The following is a 24086-nucleotide window of genomic DNA, read 5'->3' as shown; positions in this document are numbered from 1 at the left end:
CATCCTCTCTTTTTGTACTTGCTCAAGTTTGTTTTGCTTCAGGTTTAGATCTTGACTCCTGTCTTGCCATTCATTAGCACTGACAGATTGCTAGTACAATTAATTTTGCACCTGAGTAGAAAAATTAATTAGATGACCAATTGATGTCTTTATTGCCAATCAACAAATCATAAGGATTGTTTAGACTGCACTGGATGAAATTATCCAGGCTGTGACAGGAGCTCAGCCTAGACACTCATCACCATGTCTTCTAGCAAAAACATTAGAACAACTGCAGTTAACCAAAGGAAGATTTGGAGGCTTATTCTCTTACAAAGTTTCTGATGGTATTACTGAGTGGCAGACTGATTAGTTATAAGCACTACAGGACACAGCCACATATGGAGAAACTAATATATTTTGTACAAAGTCACACTTAAGGAAGCCTAGTCTATTAAATTTAAATATTAAGCCACTTTGGAAAGCCAGGGTCATGCTGGCAAAAGTCTTCTCTTCCAAACAACCTGCCTTCTCTAGTTAACTGGTTGCTTTCTGGTGACTGCTATTTGTGATCTCTCCAGTTTGTTGCTCATCTTTTTTGTGTGGCAGACATTGCTCAGTCAGCCTACCATTAGAAAATAATTTCTTGTCTAAAATATTCATGGGTGTACAGACAGAATCCAGATCAGAATTTTAAAAAAATTGCATTTTCATTTTACCTCTAGATGGTGATAGTTAGATGCAGTTTCTTTAGTGTCTGTGAAGCAAGTTGATTATTGCAATAATATTATTTAGTCATATTTCTCAACTGTAGAGTGTTTTATTTTCTGTATACATACGGATTCCACTTTCCTGTGAAGTGTACAGCAAATGCCATTAGTCATGCCTTTTGTTGCTATAATTACCAATGCCTGACACTTAAGATAATGAAACTGAGATTTTATGATTCCTAAAGTGATATCAATATTTAAATGGCTTCTTGCAAATCCGCCTTGTTTGCAGAGCAGTGAACAAGTTATAAACCAAATAAGTTTAAAGATTAATATGCTAATCAGACAAGGCTGTTACCATTTGCATATGAATAGGACACCCTAAGGCTATAATCAATAAACATTTCTTACAATTTTTTTGTTCCTTTGACTATCTTTAGTCTTGCTGTGTTTAGTATTGACTGACATATTTGCTCATAGTATTTCTTTTTACATTACTTTAAATGATGTTTTAAAACCTGATGTTTTCCTCTGCACTTCTCTGTAAAGGAAGAGCAATACGCTTTCCTGTGAAAGGGCTTTTGTCAGGATTATTTAGGTTGGAAAACACCTCTAAGATCATTGAGTCCAACTGTTCCCCAGAACTGCCAAGGCCACCACTAACCCATGTCCCCAGAAGCCACATCCTCATGGCTTTTAAATTCCTCCAGGAATGGTGACCCCACTTCTGGTGTGGGTGGCCTGTTCCAGTGCTGCACAGCCCTTTTCATGAAGAAGTTTTCCCTAATATTCAGTGTAAACCTCCCCTGGCACAGCCTGAGGCCTTTTGCCTTTGTCCTGTCTCTGTTCCTTGGGGGCAGAACCTGAACCCCACCTAGCTCCAAGCTCCTGTCAGGAAGTTGTAGAGAGCAAGAAGGTCTCCCCTGAGCCCTCTTTTCTCCAGGCTGAGCCCCCCCCAGCTCCCTCAGCTGCTCCCCACAGGACTTGTGCTCCAGACCCTTCCCCGGCTCTGTTCCCTTCTCTGGACATGCTCCAGCCCTTCAGTGTCTTTTTTGCAGTGGAGAGGGAAGAATTTTCACAGAAACACAGTATAAAAGAGATGGAGGAGAACAGTATCTGACACCCAAAAATTTTTGAGAGGGAGAGTGCCCAGCAAATTCTTTGGGTGAGAGATGAAACAGGAAAAGCACAGTCCAGGATCTGCCAGCTGGGCCTGTTGACCTTCAATTTAATCACAGGCAAGCATGGCCTTGGTATTTCCTTGAAGGTTGAAAATGTATGACAGTGGACTGGCAGTTAAGAGTCGAAAGGTAAGCAATAAACTGCAAAAAATTAAACCCAAATTTGCATTTTATTTTCCTGATACATGATGAATTGGATGACTTCAGCAGCTGCAGCACTAAGCAGGCAAAAAGGAGAAATAAATAGTCTTCTAATCATATTCCATTTCAGTGCAACTCAGGGCAAGTAGAGAAGAAAATGAACTGGAATGATTGGGAGAATTTGAAAGAAAGATGTGGCTCATGGCATTCTGAGAGTGATTTGAGAGTGCATGAGCCAAAAAGGTTGAATATCCCACTTTTTCTGGAGTGGGACCCAAGGATATATCAAAGAAGCATAAGAGAAAGCATAAAGCAGAAAAAATTTTAAGTAACTGGGGTGGAGGGAGTGTACAAAGATGAGATCAGTCTTCTGAGACTTCTATAATTATTTATTTTTCTAAAGGAAACCGTAGTACAGCTACATTGATTTGTTATATTGAAGTGCTGGATGCAAAAACACCGGGAAAGTAGAATTAGAATTTCTGCTTTCAGATTATAACTACTGCAGAAAGAAGCAAATAATTTATAATTTATAATCAATAAATATCTAAACCAAATATGAGTTATGTTATGTGTTGTAGAAACTCATTGATGAGAGAGCCTCCTTTCCCTTGCCTGAGCACCCAAAATATTTCACTTGGAGAAAAAGGCAGCACTATTTTAATTTTACCTATTTTCTCTTCTGCAGAAACTTCTTTCACTGCAGGGGTTGTCATGCATTGCAATGACTGTATGGGTTCAAAGTGCATGTTTGTGAAATGACATTAATTATCTTGAGTTATTATAAGTCATATTTTGCTGCCAAAAGGAACTTATTATGCTATTGAATGATTTTTTTTTTTTGGGGGGGGGTGCTGATTTGATTTGTATATAAAAAGGCAAAAAATACTGATTCCATGCAGCAAAAGTGGAGGCAGTGCTGCCTTTGTTCTTTAGTGGCCAGTCACTTTAGTGCTGTTTTGGTAAATAGAAGCAGAACTGTGACTGCAGAAGCACAGTGATCGTTACTCTACATGTCTGTAGTTGAGTGGATAAGCCTAAAATGTGTGATATTTTTCTATTTAGTGGAACAATACTGGCTGTTCTTAAGGTTCATGCTTTGGTATCCATTGTGTCATATATTTGATACTGTATTGTTCATTTTTATGAACTAGGTAACAGAAACTTGGAGATTTAATGTAAAATAGATTCTAGTATTTGTGGTCTTTGTGCAAGTGGATAAAATGGTCATATTGAAATAAAAGCTTATTCACTCTAATTCCTGTTATGTCTCTATGGCGCACAAAAAGCTGCTCCTATCACAGCTGAAAAGTTTCATTGTTCCATTTGTTTTTCATTATGCAGAAAATTCTTAAATTGGATCGTTTTCAAAGGGGGAACTTAACCATAAATGCAGGCCTGCAGCTGTCTCAAAATATAACTTGCATTTGTATTCATTTCTCACAATTCAGAGGTAACTTTGGAGATTTGAGCTTGAATTTATATTCCTAACAGAATACCATTGTCCTGAAGTGAAGTCGAATGAAACTGGTTCTTACTTTTTTTTGATTAATACTTTTTACTACTTCTATAAGTTTTGAGTGCAGAAGTACATAATTTTGATAAAATGTAAGTAGATTGAAATAAATCACTCCCATTTCATAGTGTGCTTTTCTAACAGGAAAAAAGATAGTTCCAATCCCCTGAAAGCAATTATTTCTTAAATGGTAAACTTTGATGAAAATCTCTCTAACTTCATATTCCTGAATATTTGAGAAGTACTTCAAAGTTGAACCAGAGTTTTAAGAATTAAAAAAACTTTATCATCTGAAGTGTAAAACTATGGACCAATGGTTCTCTAAGATTTACAGTGTTATTTAAAAGCAAGTGTAAGGGGAAAACTCACCAGTCAAGCTTAGCTGAGTTAACATTAAAAAATAGTGGTGCCAATTATCATGTTCTGGTTTTGTGTTCATGCTGATTGGGTTGTCCCTACCAATCCAGTTGCTAATTTTCCCTTTTGTTATCACGTGCTTGGGCATTACTTTGAAAGTATGTAACAGACAGGAGGATCTCCAAAAAACCCTTTTTTATTAGTGAGGGAAAGGAAGTTAGAATTACAGTCATACAGTAGAATTACAGTAATACAGAAGTAATAGTTTTTCTCTCACCCTTTTTTTATCCCCTTGTAATGCTTACTTAGCTGGTACATGTCACAGTAGCTTCCTTAGTGTGGATCAGTCTCTTTTGCATTCCTTATGCTGTCCATCACTTTTCTCCTTGCTCAAAACTATGACCTTGTCCAGCCTAGGACTGGTTCTTTACAAGTATTCTCAGTATTCTCTATGTCCTTTGAAATATTCTGCTGCTGAAATGTCCTGAGTTCTCTTGCATCTTGTGCCACTTTTATATGTGGTTTAGTAGAGTTTTCACTGCTCACCTTCCCTTAACGTTATTCCCTTCCCCCTGGAATGGGCCATGGACTCACAAGGACTTTGACTTCAGCATTTTTGTATTTGTGGAGCTCCCATCAATAGAGTTCTCTATCCTCGAATTCCTTTTTCATTAGGTATTCAGTCCATCCTTCCAGGAAATGTGAGCCACATTTGCAGGGAAGATTCAGGTGTAACTTCATTTAGGGAATATCCTTCCTGGTGCTTAATCTGGAATTCTACAGCCATGAATGTCATTGCAGCAGAAGAAGGTTCTGTATCTCAGTCAATATCTCTCGCTGCTGACTGTACTGGAGGGAAAGATACAAAAATGAATCCTCCATATACCAATCTATATTTTACATCAAAAAAGAAAAGCACCCACGTGGGACTTCTGCAGATCAGAAGGATGAGTGTTGATTACAGGCATTTGGTCTGTGTATGCTGGAACTGGAGCAAGTTGGAATTTTGGCATTTGTCCTTTGTTTTCCTCAGGCTTTTATATGTAAGTGGTGATGAACTGTGACAATTGGTACCAGTCTGTTACCAGAACTTGCTAACAGCATTTTGGACTCAGAACTGCTTAAAGATTCTTAACCTATTAAGAAACTTCTGGCTCAAAATCCAGTACCATGGGAATAGGATTTTTCATTTCAGTATGCAATCATTAAACTCATGCTTTCACATTGATTCTCAGAAGATTTTTGGCATTTCAATAATATTAAGTTAGCAGGTAGTAGACTGACAAACACAATATTAAATTACTACTATTACTGCTATTGCTCTCCAAATCTCTGACTTCAGACATGTTTGTGATGAGAAAATAACAGACTAATTCATTAAAAATACTTATTAACTGAAATTTTTCTTAGAGCTTCTGTAAATCAGAGCTACAGAAAGGTAACCAATTGATCTTTACATTGGAGAGCCAAGTGGAAAGTGCTCCTAAATTGCAAACAGAAGCTACTTAATTAATTTTTTTATATTCAAGACAGTATTAAAGTGAAATCTTTTGTCTACAAATAAATATTCCAGTGGTGATTTTGATTTAGTCTGTACATTTTCATTACTCTGAATATTTTTTAAGTAGGTTAGGAAGTGGATGATATCAGGAAAACAGGGGCATCAGAAAGGAAATGTAATGATGTAAAATTGATTTTTTAAATTGATCTGAAAATAAGCCTGAGAGTAGTCCTTTAAACTTTCTATAACATGACCCTAAGATAACTATATGCCTTCAGTGAGTAGACTAGGATAAGTTTATCCAAGTAATTTTATATTTAGTACTTACTTTGATTTCCTAACTGAATTTGCATTAAGTGTGTAGCAATCCCTTGTCTTGGGAACAGTATTCCCCTCTGAGATAATAAAAGTTTAAATATGTGCTGCATCATGAGCTTTAATATATTTCATAGTCTATTAGTTGATTTTCAATAAATTCAATATGGCACAGGGCTCCAAATGTTGCATTTGCATGTCTTGCTGTCGAAATGAAATCAGTATCTATGTACATAGAAGAATAGTAAGAAATTTTCCAATGGTTTTATCTGAGAAATTAATCTATGTTTTTGTAGTCCTGAAAAATTTCAATTACAGTGTACAGGATTCCTTAATTAGCTAACTATGGGTTACAGCTTAACAGGTAATGTGGAACTGCCTGATTCACCAAATCACATGTGCAAAGATAAGTGCTTAGTTAAGTTAGGATTTCCATATTAAATAACTTAGTTAAAAATAATTTAAGCTTTTTTTTTGGTCATCCTTACCCCCCACATGGATCTTGGGAATGTATACAAAATTCTAAACAATATACTGATTGAAGTGAGAGTAGGCAGGGAGAGGGCTTAGAGCTGGGTGAATAAAGATTTTAATATAGTGTTTACTACATTAAATAAATTTGATTAGAATTATGCAAAATAGTTGCATTTCATTTTTCCTTCATTTGCCTTCAAAGATGTACTCAATTGTTAAAACAGATGGTCCTGTAGGTGCTTAATTATCTTGGCTTTATTTTCAAAGTGAAAAAGAAATCTGAATACTTCTTGCAGACTTACTATTGTGGTTCCATCATGACACTATCTGAATTCTTGTTACCAAAACTAGTTGAATTTTTGTTTACATATGCATATGTAATTCACAATACTCTGAATCTTAAATTCTCAGATGTGCTAATTTTGGAATTATAGTATTCCTTTTTGGAGTTATAGTATCCCTGTAGAAAATGTATTAGTATTTTCTACACTGAAATATTCCAATTTGACAGAATTTGCATGGTATCTGCATAATATATTGTATTTTGTTACAAAGAGGCTTCCTATAAATTTGAGAAACTCTAGGCATGTGGAGAGAGAACTTCCAAGAGACCAAGGCATGGGCTGCTTTTGTGGGAGAAGTTCACTTCATCTCTGAAATACCACAAGTCCTTAGAAAAATTGAATTTTTTCTCCTAAGGACTTGGAATGCCTTGAGGCGAAGGACCATGCTTCAGTCACCAGGAAAAGCTGCAATTCAGTGTTGAAATTGGCCACATCAAAATCCAAATTTTATTTTTATCTAGTTTCCACAAAAATACAGCTGTTACTGCCCACTCTGTGTGACGGTGGTTGGTGCTGCTTTTTTACATAAGTGTTCTCCTGATATTTGCCTTACAATTTACTACTAAATTACTGTGGGGTTTTGGAGCAGCAAGGCAAGGCAATGTCATCAGTCCTGTTCCAGCTTAATTTCTGATGTAAAATACTGAGATTATTAACACACACACACAAAATAATGAATAAGTTACAGATTCCACTGAAGAAGCAAAGGGAAAGGTCACTCTGGATCTTGAGTTCTGATGCTCGGTTTATAGTTTTTGACTTGTGCTGTTTCAGCATTCTTTTAAACTGTGTCATTCCCTAGAAAAGAGTGAAATCTCAGCTTTCTGTAAGTGTATTTCACTTCTGCATGACATTTTCCTAGAGAAAGCGAATATTTAGCATGTAATTGGTAATAGGCTCATGAAATAATGAGCAGCAAACAAAAACAGAATCACAAAAACTACAGCTGTGTTAAATTATACTTAATGTCCTATACAAGCAGAAAGAATGAACTGTTTTTATTTTCCAAACAATAAAATTTCTAGTTTAGTTTTCAATGTAATTTTGTTAGGAAGTAAATTAAGTTTCATACTTTGGATAAAATTAGGTTTTGCAATTCTGATGCTACAAAGCTAATTTACAAAGTTGAAAAACTGTATTGAGGACATAGAAATCAATTTTATAGTGGTATTAAATTATTTTTTCCTTTGGTCACTGGATGGTAGAATATGCTGGAAACCATGGTAACGAGAAGTGCTGCCATGGTTGCCCCAGAGTCATGTTAAAATGAGCAAGCTGTGTTTGTCTTGATTAGAATAAGAGAAAGAGAGAGAAAGAGGAGAAAAAGGAAGAAGAGAGAGAATGAGGTTAATGACCTGTACAACAGCAAATGCAGAGTCAGACATGGATCTGTGGCTACAGGATCCTGGAACTTGTGGTGCCTCACATGAAAGTGCTGAGCCAGGAGGCTTTAAAGAGTGAAGGACATACATCAGCTCTGTTTGTCTTTACATGATTCCCTTCCCTGTCTGTGTTTTGCAGGTTTATATCAGGATAAAGGATGATGAGTGGAATGTCTATCGAAGGTACGCGGAGTTCAGGAGCTTGCATCATAAATTACAGAATAAATACCAGCAAGTGAGGACTTTTAACTTCCCACCAAAAAAGGCCATTGGAAACAAGGTACTTGAAAGAACTGACAGTGTCAGTAAAAATTGGGGGAAAAACCTCTCTTACCCATACACAAAAATTGAGGTGACTAATAAATGTTTTTACACCTGCTAGACAGTACCTGGTATTTTTATAGACTTTCCCCCTACCAGCTGGAGATTCACTGACAGAGGTAATGCATTGGTTTTTCCACTTACTGAAAAGTTTTATTGAACGAAATATTGATGACATACACAAATGTACAAACCCTCAAAAACTGTACTGGACAGCCCTATATATAAAATGAAGTCTCTACTCCATTTCTCTCCAAAAAATGCCAGCAATTAACATTGGTGAGTAATTCATTAACTATTTCTGTGAATTTCAAAAAGTATCAATCTAAATTCCTTAAATTTCCTTCACTCTTCATCAACAGTTTTAAGTTCTTTTAACCAGCTTTTTAAAGACATTTAGGTGCTTAATTCCTATAATCTGTGTCTTTGTTTCTTAGCCCTGCCATTTTAAAATGGGAATTTGTGTTTTCCTATCATATTGGGATTTTGAAATAAAACAGTAAATATTGTAGTATGTATATAGTAAATATGTAGTACCATGTAATTAAAACCTTAGTCATCAAAACTTTAAACTGATCAAGAGCTTAAATACACATTGCAATGTGCACCACAAGTTCAGTAAGGACTGAGGAGTAATTGAAGTAATTTTCTTTGCAGCATAGGAATTATCTGAAAATTTTATTTAGGTATCACAAGTGAAATACTGGAGATTTAAATCACGCCTATGACTAAAACCATCTTTACTAAACTGCTGGCTTCTTAAATTAGAGTTCTTAAGGTTAACAAATTTCTTAGCTTTGACATAGGATTTTCTGGTTTTACTATTTTTTTGCCCTTGTATCACTGAGTTCTTGTATTCAATATTTAAGAAGCTCCAACCGTAGTGATCCGTGTAGTCATCATAACACAGCTGACATAATGACTGCAAAACTCAGATCTTCATGACATTGTTTTTGGTCTAAGACCACAGTAATACGTATATCATTAAAATGCCACAGTCATCCTAATTATATCTGTCGTAACTTTGTCTGTATTAGAAAAATCATCTTAGCTAATTTGTATGAAGTAATATAAATTTTCAAAAAGAAATAGAAAAAAATAAGAAATTCCTTACTGGCATTCAGATGTCAGTGAACGTGGATTATGAATGTTTAAAGGGAGTAACTTTGATTGACTTCCAATGATTTCCCAGCTATTCTGTAAAACCAAATAGGTAAATTTGGCACATGTGAAATGGCAGTGTTGCACATAATCTGGAATGGGTAGTGGTGATACAAATATATATGAAATTTATCAATAAAATCCATAGGTCTGTTTGCTTGGCTTAAGGTCCAGTTAATGTAGTTCACTGCCTGCTGACTGAGGAAATGGAAGTACTTATGAGAGCTTTTCTGCTTTTTTTTTATCTATTAGAAGATCCTGCATTTTTCATTTAAATTTTAGTGGACAGTTTTGTAATGGAAACCAGGCATTTTCTTCTTTGTTACATAACTAATTCTCCTTTTTTGAAGTGATGGAGTATCAGCCACTTCAGTACATTACAAAAGCTGCCTTTTAAGCTTTTTTGATACTCTTTCATCCTTAATTACTTTAAATACTAATTGAATTACAACTTCAGTTGCACAATTGATGCATACAAAATTATCAGTTGAGCAACTCATTAAAAATTTTGCATTGCTTTTTCTTTCAGTGCTTTAGCTTTGAGCCAAAATTCTACCTTAATCTTGCGTAAACTCACAACCACTTATCAGATCTCAGAAAAAGGGTCTTTTCTTTACAGTAAGGAGTGGGTGCCATCCCTTTCACTCCTGAGAGACTCCTATGATGAGACGTGGGGCAGTGGTGTGGCTGTGAGCTTGCAAGTCACAGAGTGATGCTTTCACCTCAGCTGTGCAAGGCTCAGTTTGGCACACAAGAGCTTCTTTGCACAGCACATTGTGCAGGCAGATTTTTGTCCTTTTAGTGGCGCTGTTTTCTCTGTGTGTCACAGAATGTATTGCCCTTAGGAATTTGTATCATTTTGTGCAGTAGTCCTTGGGAAATAATTGTGCTGTGTGACTGAGATGGTTAAAGGCCCTGAGATGGCCCTGCTTTCCACGGCCAGTTGAAGGTTTAAAATGAAGGTTTAAAAATTCAGTATAAGATTAACTAATTCATGTGGAAATTTCTGTCTCGGAATTCTGCAGAACTTTCAGTTTAGGATGAGAATTTGTGCAGGATATTACACATGGAAATGTTTGGTAATAAACATTAGAAGAGATATTGCCAATACTACTTTTTTCAATAGTGCTTTTTAAATTTAGTTGCTACCAAAGCACATTCACCTTTAGATATGAACTTAGGTTTCAAAAGATATTTTTTCTCTCTGATATTAGTTTTGCTGCTTTTGATAGAATTGGAGCTGTCTTCCCATTCCTAGATTAATCAATACAATTTTAAATCAGTGCCTAAAGAACAGTTTCAGTAGCTGAATTCTGCTAACAAAAGTATCTCTTACATTAATCTGTAGTTTTCATATCCTTTGCAACTCCTCAGTGTTACTAGATTCCCAAATAACATATTGGTAAAAAACAGCCCTCCACGTGTAAATGGCTAAAATGTATTATTTTACAGCTTTTGGAAAAGGGCACTGATGTTTTTATATCCTTCAGGTCACTACCTGGATGAGTTTATTGACTGCGTCGCTCAATGCACTCTGTACTGTGGGGCTAATGAAGGGGATGTGCTTATTGTAAATGTCAGAGGCATCCAAAGGTCTTGCTGTAATTGATACCAGCACTAAATTCCATGTTCAGTTACATGTCCCAGATTTAGGGAACCTCCAGGATCAAGAGAGGACACCATATTCCTCAGAATGACCTGGAATCACTCCTGCAAACTGACAAAATACTGTCCAAAGCCTTGCTGTGCAAAATATTGGAGCTCAGAGGAGGGAACTGAACTAGAAGAGAGTAATGTAGAATAAAATACAGAGAAGTATTAATTTTCATGCATATTTTTCCTGTTTACTGCAGTAGAAGTCAGGGAGGTGAGGCTCAAATGCAGAGTTGCAGAGTTTGACATTGGGAAAATGCGAAAAGAAAGCAGAATTTCAGCTGAATGAGGATTTTAAAAAGTCAGAATATCAAGTATTGCATTTTAGTATTACATTCATCAAGTAGCAGTGGAGTTTGAAAATATTTAACAATTATAAACCATTATTATTATATACCTTAATTTTGATAATTATGTTTTTAATGCATTTTTGCCTTTCCATTGTTTGCCTTCAGTTGGGACATTTATCTTAAAAGTTCCTATTCATGATCTTTCAACAAATTATGTATGTAGGAATAAAAACTACCTTTAATGCTTGAGGAAACATAAATTTAATATACAGAAAACAATTTAGTTGAAAAATAACTGAAAAGAAGAAAGAATACTGCTTTGGACAAGTAACCTTTTTACAATCACAAAGAAGATTGTGTATTTGCCTTTTGGTTTGGTAACCTCATTTTCAACATATTAGTTTAACATTTGAATTTAGTAAGTTAGAACTAAAATAAAGCAGGGAAGAGAATAATTTGTTTTGTATATGTTGCTTTGAATCAAGTTAGATATTTACTGAAGGAAAATAATAATGCTTGCAAGAGTCCATGTATTAATTTTCATATATACTAGGCCCCATGCTGTATATGTTCTACTAAAGATCTTTCAGTTCTGGTAGCAAATAGTTGTCAAAATCTTTATGAGTAATCCTGGCAAGAATAAGTGTTCTTTCTTCAATTCATCAATGCTTTGAGTAAAACAAGAAATATATTTGTTCCCTTGTGTTGTGTGTATAAGAGAAATGTCATATACTCATCATATATTTTAATTATTTTTTAAACTGCAGATCAATTTCTTTAAAACTTAAAAATTTCAACTGTATTGTTAATACTTGAAGGGTTCAGTTTTTGTAGTTTTAAAACATGCTCACCGTGTATCAGCCTGGTTTGTGATTTGCTCAGTATTTTATATGTAGTTGTATATACCAATATTTGTAATTTCAAACTGATTTTTCTTGCAAGAAACAGATTTTTGCCTTTTAGCAAGCCTTCAAGTACTTTGGATGCTTTGAACTCATCCTTCCATTCTCACTATTTGTCTTTGTGACTGCTGCCTTCCTGTCAGGAATGTCCCAGGACAGGCTGGGTTCCATGGGGCAGCACTCCAGGTCTGCAGTGTGCCCAGTTATGGGAAGCTCATGAGGAGGAGCTTTATAGAGTCACAGCACTTGATTGTAAAGGGTTCCCTGTATGTTTCTGCATAGAAATATGATTTTTTTTCATTTAAGATAACATTTAGCTGAGGAACCTTTGCTGGTGCTGTGTTGGTATCTCTCAAAATAATGATTAAGTATTAATACATGAATATTTACTGGACTTATTAGTCTAATTTTTTGAATATTGCAGCATCCTTAAAATATCAGTTGCAGCTTCTACATTGGGCAGCTTATAGTAATCGAGTAAAGATTTAATTAAGAATCCTCTTGCAATAGTGTTGTCCCAATAGAGGGCATATCAAAATAGAAACGGTTCTTTAATTCCACTGAAGACCTGAATTCAGTGATTGTCTAAGTGAGGAGAAATTGAATCAGGTAGCTTTGCACTGAGTGCTGACTTGACTGCATGATATCCTCTGCTTTCCTTTAAAACATTGGATACCCCATATGGAAAGAATACACAGCACTTTCCTGAGTTCAGAAGAGTGACTTTGCTGTGACTTCTCAGCTGCATTGAGGGAACAATACAGAACTCTAAAATAAGTTTCTGTCTCGGAGAAAACATTGAGAGCAACATAATTCATCATTTTTAGCCCATGCAACTGAAGTCTGTGAGCTGTATCTCCGGCCATAGCTTGTTTCATGCCCAAATGTTAGTTCAACAAAATGAATATGTACTTTTCACCTGTCAGTGACTAACCTAAATTGTAGATTAATTTGTATATGTCCCTATTTTAAAAAGTTCAAGAATATTATGTGCATGTATTTTAAAAGATATCTATTTGTATATACACATATATACGAGTATGTATATGGCAACATCATTTAGGATATATATGAAGCATTTAGGATATGTATGAAGTTGGCTTCTGGAATGTATCTTGTGATTCTGCAAGTTCTGTTCCCCAGGGGCTCTATCCTTCTCTATTTATGTCAGTGGAAATCCTGCCTTTGCTCACAGAGTGCAGATGAATTTCTTTTCTTTTGTTCCCAGCAGCAAAGTTGCCTTTTATCAATGTTTGGTCTGTTTGCCTGTTGCTGAAGATAGTGAAGAGTTTAAGATAGGATGCAGGATAACTATTTTAGGATTAAAAAGCAGAGAAGATAAAGATTTTATTGGAAGTAAAAGAAAACAAGAGAGCTTGCTCTTGTGCTTATAATGTTTATTGGTCTTTAAAGAAGTTTGTCAAGTAAGGAGTAGTCTGGCTCTGTGTGTATATATATATATATATATATATATATATATATATATATATATATATATATATATGAAGTAATTTGAAGCCATTCAAATTAGAGTTTGAGTGTTAATAATTTTGCTCTTATGGGTTTCACATGGTATCATTGATGTGCAACCCCTGTTATGCATTTCCTTCCTGTAAAAGTTAATTGCCATTTTTGGCAAGCAGGACCTGTCTATTCAGAGGCAGTACCCCCTTAAAGCTGCTTTTTAGACAAGGTGATGGAGGAAAGAAAGTCCCTTTGGAAAGGGATGAAAGGAGAAGCAGCAAGATAGGAACAAGACTTCTTAAGGAACACACACGCCCCTCCCATGCAAAATATGTATTTGAAAATAGGAAGTACAACAATTCCTGTTTAACTAGTGCATAGACAGTAACAGAAGACATATGGAATGTTTGAAAGAGGATGGTGCAGGAAGAATCTTAGGGGAGGAAGTAATTTCATTTTAGATTTTGATGTTTTTCTGTCCAAATTCAGCAAAGCAATTCAAGACATCCTAAAATTTAAGTATGTGTTTGGCTTGCATTGGAATCAGAAGTACAGATATATGTGCTTTTGTCCTCTATGGGATGTAGGAGCTCATAGAAACTATCTTTCATCAGATTAATTTGTCAAAGTCAGACTGCCAGGGGGAGCTGAGAAGAAAGCAAAACTTCTGGTTAATGCACTTGAGACAGGGGGCTAAATAATGTTTCTTGGTACTAAGCTTTGATATCCAGTGTCTTCATCTGGAATTGGTAGAAAATTATGACTCTCTGATGTTTTGGAATTGGAATACATTTATTAAAGGAGAAAAGCTTTGAAAATATAAATCCTCAAGTTATATATTAAAAATTTGAAGATTGCTTTCATTAAAGATTGCTTTCATTAATGCTACCTAGGTTGATTTTTGGATGATGTAATATAGAAGCTTAAATTCCATATTATTCTTGATTTTCAAAGTAAGTAGATTTTAATTTTCAACCATCTTAGTGGTCTTAACTAGTGTATTGAGTTATTTTCATACAGTCTTTTGCCTTGTGGGTTATAGGAAAAACTGTAGCTAATATAAATTTGATAGATATGCTTGTGCTGTAGTGTGGGTAAAAGGAAAAGAAATGGATCCATTGTGTTCAAACCAGGAAAGGAACTCAAACTAATCTCATATTTAGCTGAATGTAATAATTCTGTAACATAACACTTTTTTTATGCCATTTTAAAGCCACAAAAGAAACTTTGTCCTGTAAATTCACTGTATTACTTTGTAGCTGAAAAGTTCATTTCTCAAAGAACCTTTAAAATAGCCTTTGGGATTAAAAGAATATGATCTGGTTTTCACATATGTAACTTAATTCTAGTGCCATACAAATAGAAATAAAAATAATGTGACTCCTGGCATAGTCATTAAGATTTCTAGTCACAGCCCACCTGTTTCCTGGCACTGTCACCTGCACACTAAGGGGGAATACAGAGTATTTCAGATTTTGAATCCAGATCCTCTGGGTTTTCTACTGCATAAGACTGCAGTTGATATTTTATGTATACAGCACTTAGAAAAGAGCATTCAGTTCTTCTTCATTTCCATTTTTTTGTCATATCAGTATCTGAGAGAAGAGAAATAAGTCAGCAGGAAATGGTTGGCTTTTATATGACAAATACTTTATAGTAAATGCTTCCCATTGTGTGGTATGAAATGTCTGGGTTACCTGAAACTCGGCATGAAGGTTAAATCGAGCAGAGTGCAGAGCAGCATATTTCATTTTCAGGGCTTTAATTTAAAAGGTAAACAGTTCTCCAGCTCATGCTTCTCCATCTCCATCAGAATGTCTCACTGAATTAATCTGTTCATTTGGTGCTCAAGGGCACCATTTCAATGAAATAGTGAATTGAGTCGTTTTCTTTTCGAGTTACAAAAATTCCTTGCTAATTGCTGTTGAAGTTTAGGAAGAAGGAATACAGACTATTTAGGGTCTACAAAACAAAACTTTGCCTGTCAAGTGATGTTTTTATTCTTGCTGTCTATAATTAAGAGAAGCAATTTATTCTAACAAATTATTGAATATAGAGCCCATAGAAACAGTTCAGATGGTGTTGCTTTGCATCATGACATTATGGGGAAAAAAAGGAAAGTAATTTACATGCTGCTTGGACAACTGCTCGATAAAAATATGGCAGTTTTATAACAACTCATGCGTCATTTAGATATTCTAGTAGCCTCCTGGTATAAAATGAAAACATAAAAATAAATTTTCTAAATTTGTTTCTTATTGTGATGGTGATGCTAAATTACCAAGTTACTTGGATTAATAAACTTCCTTTCAGAGAGATCTTAACAGGGACACCTAATTACAAAAATAAAAGTAAACCCTTCTTTTTTTGAATTTGAAATTTTACCCACATTTTTCCCTTTCCTTACATATCAGTGTGCTTGATTTCACCTCTCTTCTCCCAAAATATATTGTCTTAGAAATATTGGCAAATTTTAATCTTACTTGCTCTACAGCTTTTTGGGCAATTGCATTTACTAAAGATATTCACTGTTAATTTTTTTAAAAAGAAAACTAAATATTGAATACTTCAGATCGTGTGAAATGCTGGAGCCACTTCCTGCATGGAAAATCTGATTTCCTTCATTGTACCGTGTAAAATATCTTTGCATGAAGGCACAATAAGTAATGGGCAGTTAATATCAATAGTCCTCATTAATTAAATTTTTATTTTAGAAAACAGTCATACCATCAGAATGTATCCAAATACATTTTTTGTTAAAGGAGAATCTAGTCTTTTACGTGGGAGTAAAGTTTTTATTTCATTATTGATTGTTTTTTAAGGGAAAGCATCACTGTAAGGTTATTGCACATATAAGCTTGTACTGTAAGCACTGTATGTACCATGTTTCTAAAGGGTTTTGAGGTGGGGTTTTTTTGTTGTTATTTTAAATTTAGAGTCTGTCTTTATTGGTCTTCAGGGCATTTTCAACCAGATTAAAGAAAGAAATTAAGAAAGAAAACTGCAGTGCTGGAGAGAAGCACTGAACTGAGACACATTTTAACTAATATTGTTGATAGTTATTACTGTAATATAGTCTAGTGAAAAAATGGATCTCAATTTCATGAACTGTTGTGTTGTAGTTTGCAGAATCTCCTGAATAAAATTACAGGGTAGACAGATAATGCTTTATCTGAGGAGAAGACAGAAACAGTGTTTCCCTATTCAATAGCTGAGCAAAAGATTAGCCCTAGGGGTCTTGCTGCAGTTTTTTATTGATGCTTTTTAATTAACAGTTGATTCCTGACCAGTTGACAAATTAACACATGGTTGGCATGTGTCTTTATATAGCAAAATATTTAGATGACACTGGATTTTATTAGCATAACATGACTGAGTTATTTTTTCTAGCAGTGGCATTAAGCACAACACTAAAAAGAGATCCGTTTTAGATTTATTCTCAAGCTTTCTTTTTTCTCTTGGCATATTTACTGATTTAAATGTTGCTTTGATTAAACTGGTGCTTGACTGAGGGCATTGCAGGACTGTAGCTCACCCTCAGCATGTCTGCTACTGCATGGGTTTGCAGCAATGCCTTTTTCCAGCTACTTTATCTGAAAGCATTACTTTTCTGGTACCATTGAAATGAACCCAGAGCTGGAGATGGAAATGCATCAGCTATTTGAGTAGAGAAACACAGAATAATAATTACAATTATGTAGTAAATCTCTGTTTAAAGGAAAATAGATTTCTTTTCAAAACTGACATTTCCTTGATTTCTTCTTTGTATCTCATCCTCTTAAATTCCTGTTTGTTCCACTGAACAGTAAAATGTACAAAAAAAATCTCATGCTGGGAAGGGGAAAATGGCAATTTCATGTATTGTACACCCCTGTTATGTTGTATAATGCTGGCCTGGTTCTGCCATACAGAAACTGGCAATACAAGTAAGATGGAAATTTTAAGCTTATGTAGTTTCAATAATTTTGAGATGATTTTTGTGTAATATGGTGGTATCTGGTATATTTAGGATTGGAAACTGTACCTTCCTAAAAGTTTTATGATGCAATAGTTACTGAAGGACAGAAGTTATATTTTACTGTGACCTGTGCAAAGGCATCAATTAACCTGTAAAATGAATATTTGCTATAAAACTTTTAATTACAAACTGGTGAGAATGACTCAGCAATTGAATATTTCATTAGCTCCCATCTCAGCTTCTGATTTCCAGCTTCGTTTTGAGGTTAGCATTTGGTGCCTCATAAATAGATAAAGACTGGTTTGATAATTTTGCTGAGACTGGTTGCCAAGACGGTGGAAATTAATGGGCTACATTAGAATAACCTGAGTTTATTTCTGCATTTGCAAGTTCAACTTTGAATAGCACTATTGTCAGCTTTATTTAGGATGGGATGCGTTGTGTAGTATCAGTCCTAAAGCCATATTTCCTTTAATTTCATATTTCCTTTTATCTTAATTGAGTTACATTGAGCCTTCAGCTGTTTGGTTGTTTGGTTTTGTTTGAGTTATTTTTTCCCTGGTGCTATCAACAGGAGGTTGGTTAAATGATAAGTAATGGTTAGAACCTCAGTGAGTTTGATGTTGATGGCAACAGCACCAAGCCCAGAATCTAAAAGTGTTTTATCTGTCCCTAAATCATGGCAGGTAACCATGGCAATCATAGCATTTCCAAAAGCTCCTGGAAAATATTTGAAACATCTTAAGTGAGCTGTCCCATTAATAATGAAGAATATCAGTGTTTTGCCATCTGTTCCATACTAGCAGTGTGTATAAAAGACCAGCAGTTGTGTGAAACAATTTAAACTGCAAGTGGGAATGAACTTGGCTTGTAATGAAGAACTGCAAAACAGCATGACATAAAATATTACCATATAATCAAGCCTCTGCTTCTTAGTTTTACACCTTAACATCATCTTCTAATATATGTTGAGAACCTCTAAGTTTTCCATTATCAATTACAATTTTCAGAGATTTGTAATTTGATATTAGCATTTTGCTGTGGGCAGAAGAAACGTGGCAAATTATCAGTCAAAAAGAATCTCATACAACATTTTGGGAGACATGAATTTCAGATTAAAAATATTTTCCCAGATGTGTTTTGATGCTTCTGAAATCTGAAGGAGGTTTGCTTGTTAACTGAACTGAATCTCATACAACATTTTGGGAGACATGAATTTCAGATTAAAAATATTTTCCCAGATGTGTTTTGATGCTTCTGAAATCTGAAGGAGGTTTGCTTGTTAACTGAACTTTTGTGGTCTCCTAATCAAAACTGTGTGCTCTTGACCTGTGGGCTAGGAAATTACTTTCACTGTAGTTAGTGCAGAAACAGCAGTAGTTTTATTGTTTTAGAAAATATGCCTAAGAAACTTCAGTGAAATCTTAAAACTGGGTCTTTGTTTAAGTACTGTTACTTTATCTTGCTGTGTATTTGTTTTCCTAAAGGTGAAACTATGTAATCTTAACCTTTAATAATATGAAAATGCAAGGGTTTTTTGCAAAGTGTATGTATTTGTAATTTTAACAGAATTACTTTTTCCTCAAAGTACATTCACGTCAAGTGTACATAAATGTGTATCTTGAACCTTAGGGGAAGATCTTTGCTGTTTTCTGTGTGAGTACATATGCAAATGTAGGCTTGTATTGACTCATACAGTCACCAGAGACATGTACTAAAAGTAGGGGGTGGGTGTCACTGATACAAATCCAAATCAAAAAAATTTCCCTTCACTTTTTGCTTGTAAATAAAAGTAGGTGTTTGTTTACGGGTTGGAATGCAATGTACCACCTAGATTTCTGCTGTGGATAATTGGGCCCAATCAAAAGAAGGTTATAGGTATCTTTTTATAATTTAAGACTGAAAAAATTGGCCAGGCTTTGAGTCAGTTGTGTTTTTCTGTTACCAGTTGTTTTGTTTACTATATTGTGACAAAAACTCTTTATTACTGCACCAGCTTGGCAGTAACCACTCTGTGCTAAAATCGTCGCTCTGAGTAGCCAACCTGCTGTTGCAAAGCGCACGTTTCATGATAAAGTGCCGACCTGGAGCTGAATCATTTTGACCTTGGTTTACATTGCTTCTGGTGAGGACAACAAGCCTTAATGCATGGTGCAGAATTTCATGGTAGATTGCTTGTTGTTTGTTTTACAGATCAAATTCATGTCAGACTAAAAGAACATTTTTAACTGTTTTCAGGCTGAGTTTTAATTTCTGGGATGTTCTGCCTTTTTCTTGGACAAATGGCAGAAAAATAGCCATGTTATAAGCACTAATTTGATCAGCTGTAAACAGCAAAAAGTGCATTCCCTAAGCATGTTCTGGCAGTCTTAATTAGAAAAGTTCTTTGTGCCATTGTTTTCTGTAGTCAAGGAGACTCTTTACAGTAACATAAGGGATAGAAAGTACCTACATTCAGCATTTGGCTCCTGTGTCTATAACAGAAGTCCTTTCTATGAAAGATGTTTTTAGTTAAATACATTGAATACATATGCAGTACAGAAGTCATACTAAAAGAATGCAGCTTTTGCTTAAGAGAAAATTTAAACATAATTGAAATTTTTTCACAGAAAATATTGCTGTTGAAGATTTGTGACCAAACAAACTTCAGAACTGAAAAAGTTGATGAATGTGGTATTTAAAAATGGAGGTTTTCTTGTGAGCTTGAAAACATAACTGACAGAAGTGATGAAAGTAGAAGGAAGGAAGTGCAGTGAGGGTGAGGCAGTTCTTGGAAGGGCTCTGAGCTGAGGCTGGGCCTGCACTGGAACTGGGTCATGGAGCAAAGCAGGATTATCCTCCCCCAACGGCACAGCCCAGCAGGAGCTGGGGAGAGGATAGCTCCAATGGAAATGGGCTCAGGTGCCAAATGTCACCACAGCTTCCAGAACCAAAGCTCTTCCACAAACTTTTTCTTCTTCCCAGACATCTCCCATGCATCCCTTGCTTGTCTTCTGCCTCATGCAGCTGGTGGCAGCAAATTAGTGTCCCTCCAATGGGATGATGTGATACTTTAAATCCTTGGAGAGGAAAGAGGGGAACACAAGGCTGTTCCTTGAGCTTCACCAAAGAATCCACTGGGAACAAAAATCTTAGTGAAAAGAAAAAAAAAAAGTAACATAGGTATTACTCAATTGTTTAATTAGCGTTGAGCAGCACATTAATTTATTATTATAGTTCATTTAATGGTAATATTATGTGTCATCACAAATTAAAATGTTTGCTTTAATGTTCCCAACAGCTTGTATAGACTCTGTTCCATACATTTGTCCTCCTGCAGCAGGGCAGGGAGAAAGCTCTGCTCTGTTCCAGCAGTAGCTGCTCTCAGCTGTGGGAACTGGGCAAGTGACTCTGCAGAAGGGGCTGGGTGAAGTTCCAGCCCAGCAGCCTTGTTGGTTTACTACAGGATGAGTTTCAAATCACTTGCAACACAACTGGTGTGTGGAGTGTGTGTATATTGCTGAAAAACCATGTGACTGATAAAAATGAAATAGCAAACTATATAATATGTAGGGGTTTTTTTTAATTTTCACTCGGATATTAATTGAATTAATTTATTTGATTAATGAATATATTAATCAATTTTTGCATTGCATTACTACATTGAATGAAATGTAGTAATCTAGAACTGGAATGTTGAAACAGGACTGGACATCTGTGTAAGTTCATACGTAGAAAACAAAAATAAAATGAATCTGTATATATTTTGGAATTTTGTGAATTTAATTAAATAAGCCCTGCTTAAGTTTTTGAAGTCTGTAAGTATGGATGTCTTCAACAATTTCTTATGTCTTACTCTGTTATGTCCCTACAATTATGTATAATTTTTTATTCCTAAAAATATTCCTGTTCTTGGTAACTTCTAATGAGAGGGAAGAACAGAACAGAATGTCAGAGAAGGTTCTAGGAATGCTACAGCAAATTCCTCCTGAACTCGAAGGAGCATCCCTGCTTTGATGATGATGTTCTGTTCTGTTTAGGGAAGCAATAACCTTCAGATTTGCATGGCAGCATGGGCTGAACCTTTTCCATACAATGAATTTATTCAGTGTTGTCAAATGTATTTATGGTGTTTTGTTGGTGGGTTGTTTTTCTTTCCTCCCCCCAAGAAACAAGAATTAATTTCAATGCCTTTTCTCACAGACATAAATAATACAGGTTGAATAGACACATCTTTTAGATAACGGTGATTTTTGAGAGCTGTAATTGTCTGATAATGGGTTTGGCTTCGTGCCTAAAGAACATACTGTGACATTTAAACCAGGAGAGCAGTGCCAGCACTCCTGAGATGGAACACTCTGGCTGTAGCATAAAGCATCCAGCGCCTGATGTCACTGCAAACCTGTTAGAGCTCCCTGTTACTGGGAAATGTGTCACCTTTAGATTATAGTTCACTGCAATTGTGATCCCTCACAGGGAAAGGGTTTAAACTAGATGTAAGTTACAGGATTCATGGCATCTTGCTGAATGTGATAGACTTTTAACTTCTAAGTCCATCAGTGGAATGTGGAGTTTATAGAATTATTCTACTTATTGGAGCCAACGTAGTATAAAATCCTGGATCTGAAATGCTACAGAAACTTCAGTAAAACATTTTAATGAGAGTCGTGATATAATACTTTAAAAAAAATCTACTATATGAAGACATAATCAAAATAAGAATTTAATAACAGAAAAATGCTGGACTCATCCATTGTGGAGTTCGTGTACCCAAGAGCTAAAAAGTGTGAACTGGGGAGACATTGGGGGAGTAAGTCAGCATTTCCTCCTGCAAAGACTGGTAATTCTGGATTTCAAAAAAATTGCATAAATTGTTTTGCCACAGCCTCTGTGCTGCTGTTTTGCTCTGCCTCTCTCAGATTGCAGTGGTTTATGGTCCAGAAAAGACAGATTCTGCCAGGGAGAGGATCTGGCATCCTGTCAGTGGATGTTTTTGTAAAACAGGTTTTATTAGGATTCATGGTTTTCCTTTATCTCTAAGGACAGAGTCAAGGGGGTTTTGCATATTGCCAACGTATTTACATAGCCATAACAACAGAGAGCATCAAAATATCGATTTTTATGCTTCCTAGGACTTTTTAGTTACATTATAAAGTTGAGAGACATGTTCTTTGTGCAATTTATATTTTTGCCTCTCTATTTTTAGGATGCAAAGTTTGTAGAAGAGAGACGCAAGCAGCTACAAAATTACCTAAGGAATGTAATGAACAAAATTATTCAAACTGTGCCAGAATTCACAGCCAATCCCAAAAAAGAGACACTTATTCAGCTGATGCCCTTTTTTGTGTAAGTATCCATCAAGTACTCAAGAAAATATTAAGGTTTTTTCATCACAGATTAATTTAAAATATAATGCCAGCATCTCCAAAATCTTGAAAATATTTTGTTTTGGTTTTTTGGGTTTTTTTAATAGAAGGCTCCTGTTCAGATTGCAGATGCTTTTGTTATATTTAAAGGAATTTATGACATATAGAGTATTTTTTTGTTTTATTTAAATGGTGACTTTGAATGAAAATCACAGTGTAAAGCTTTCAGAAATACCTAAGTGACTTCAAAATCTTCATCTATACGTGCTCTTCAAACATTAGGTGTTTTCAATTTCTTTTATTTGGTCTTTTTTAGTTTTGTTTTGTTTTTGCTTGTGTGGGCTTTGTATTGTTTTTTAATATTTATTTTGGGGGTTGACGGTAGAACACTGTTAGGGTCCTCACTAACCAAATAAAAAAGCCAAGCTGTTGAACTCTCTCTAGGTGAGTTTTGCAGTCTGCTGATGTGTGTTTTGGTTTCATTATGTTAAAGTTGAATATGTTCAGAAATAACTGAACAGTTGCCTGTTAAGCATCTCAAACCCTTTGATATACCATCATACAAGGGATAGAATCTGGTAAAACTGTCCCTTTCTCCTTTAAACTTCATCCTTTATGCATTTGTAAATGATATTTAAAATTATTTAAGAAATAATATTAATGAAAATTGGTTTTTGAAAGTTCTGTTGTTTCTTTCACTAGTAATTTTTCAGTGGAATGGTTTTTCAGTACCACACCTGGACAAATTATGGATAGATTGAGAACTCATTTACAGTCAGTCCTCATGTTAAATTTGCTGTCCACAAGTCTCTGCACAGGGATTGTGCATCCACGTCTGTGAATCCACGGATAGATTCATTTGCAGCTTCAAGACCAATTTCAAATGAATATATTTCATAGCAGCACACATATTTAGTTGTATTATTGCCTGGTCTTTTGCAGAGTGTGTCAGATTTTCAAGTTGAAATTGCATTTCAAGAAAGCTCTATTTATTAGAAAATGTAATAGATGAGTGGAAGAATGCCAAGATGCATTTTGTGGCATTCATGAATTTCCAATTTTTCTGTGGATTTGAAATCAATTTGATGAGAC

At 35.3% G+C, this 24086-nt stretch overlaps 1 protein-coding gene across 2 annotated transcripts in view; it reads left to right on the top strand.

Annotated features, from left to right (window-relative positions):
• Positions 1-24086, top strand: part of SNX29 (sorting nexin 29) — a 115975-nt gene that overhangs the window by 48609 nt on the left and 43280 nt on the right. For both annotated transcript variants that reach the window (XM_069029508.1, XM_069029507.1), the window contains exons 19-20: positions 8040-8180; positions 22835-22974. In XM_069029508.1, coding sequence (XP_068885609.1) covers positions 8040-8180; positions 22835-22974 — 281 coding nt within the window. The remainder of the gene's footprint in view (positions 1-8039; positions 8181-22834; positions 22975-24086) is intronic.

Source organism: Aphelocoma coerulescens, chromosome 14 (genome assembly GCF_041296385.1).
Source record: "Aphelocoma coerulescens isolate FSJ_1873_10779 chromosome 14, UR_Acoe_1.0, whole genome shotgun sequence".
NCBI classification, from domain to species: domain Eukaryota; kingdom Metazoa; phylum Chordata; class Aves; order Passeriformes; family Corvidae; genus Aphelocoma; species Aphelocoma coerulescens.
The sequence above is the reverse complement of the archived record's forward strand: the minus strand, read 5'-3'. Positions and strand labels throughout refer to the sequence as shown.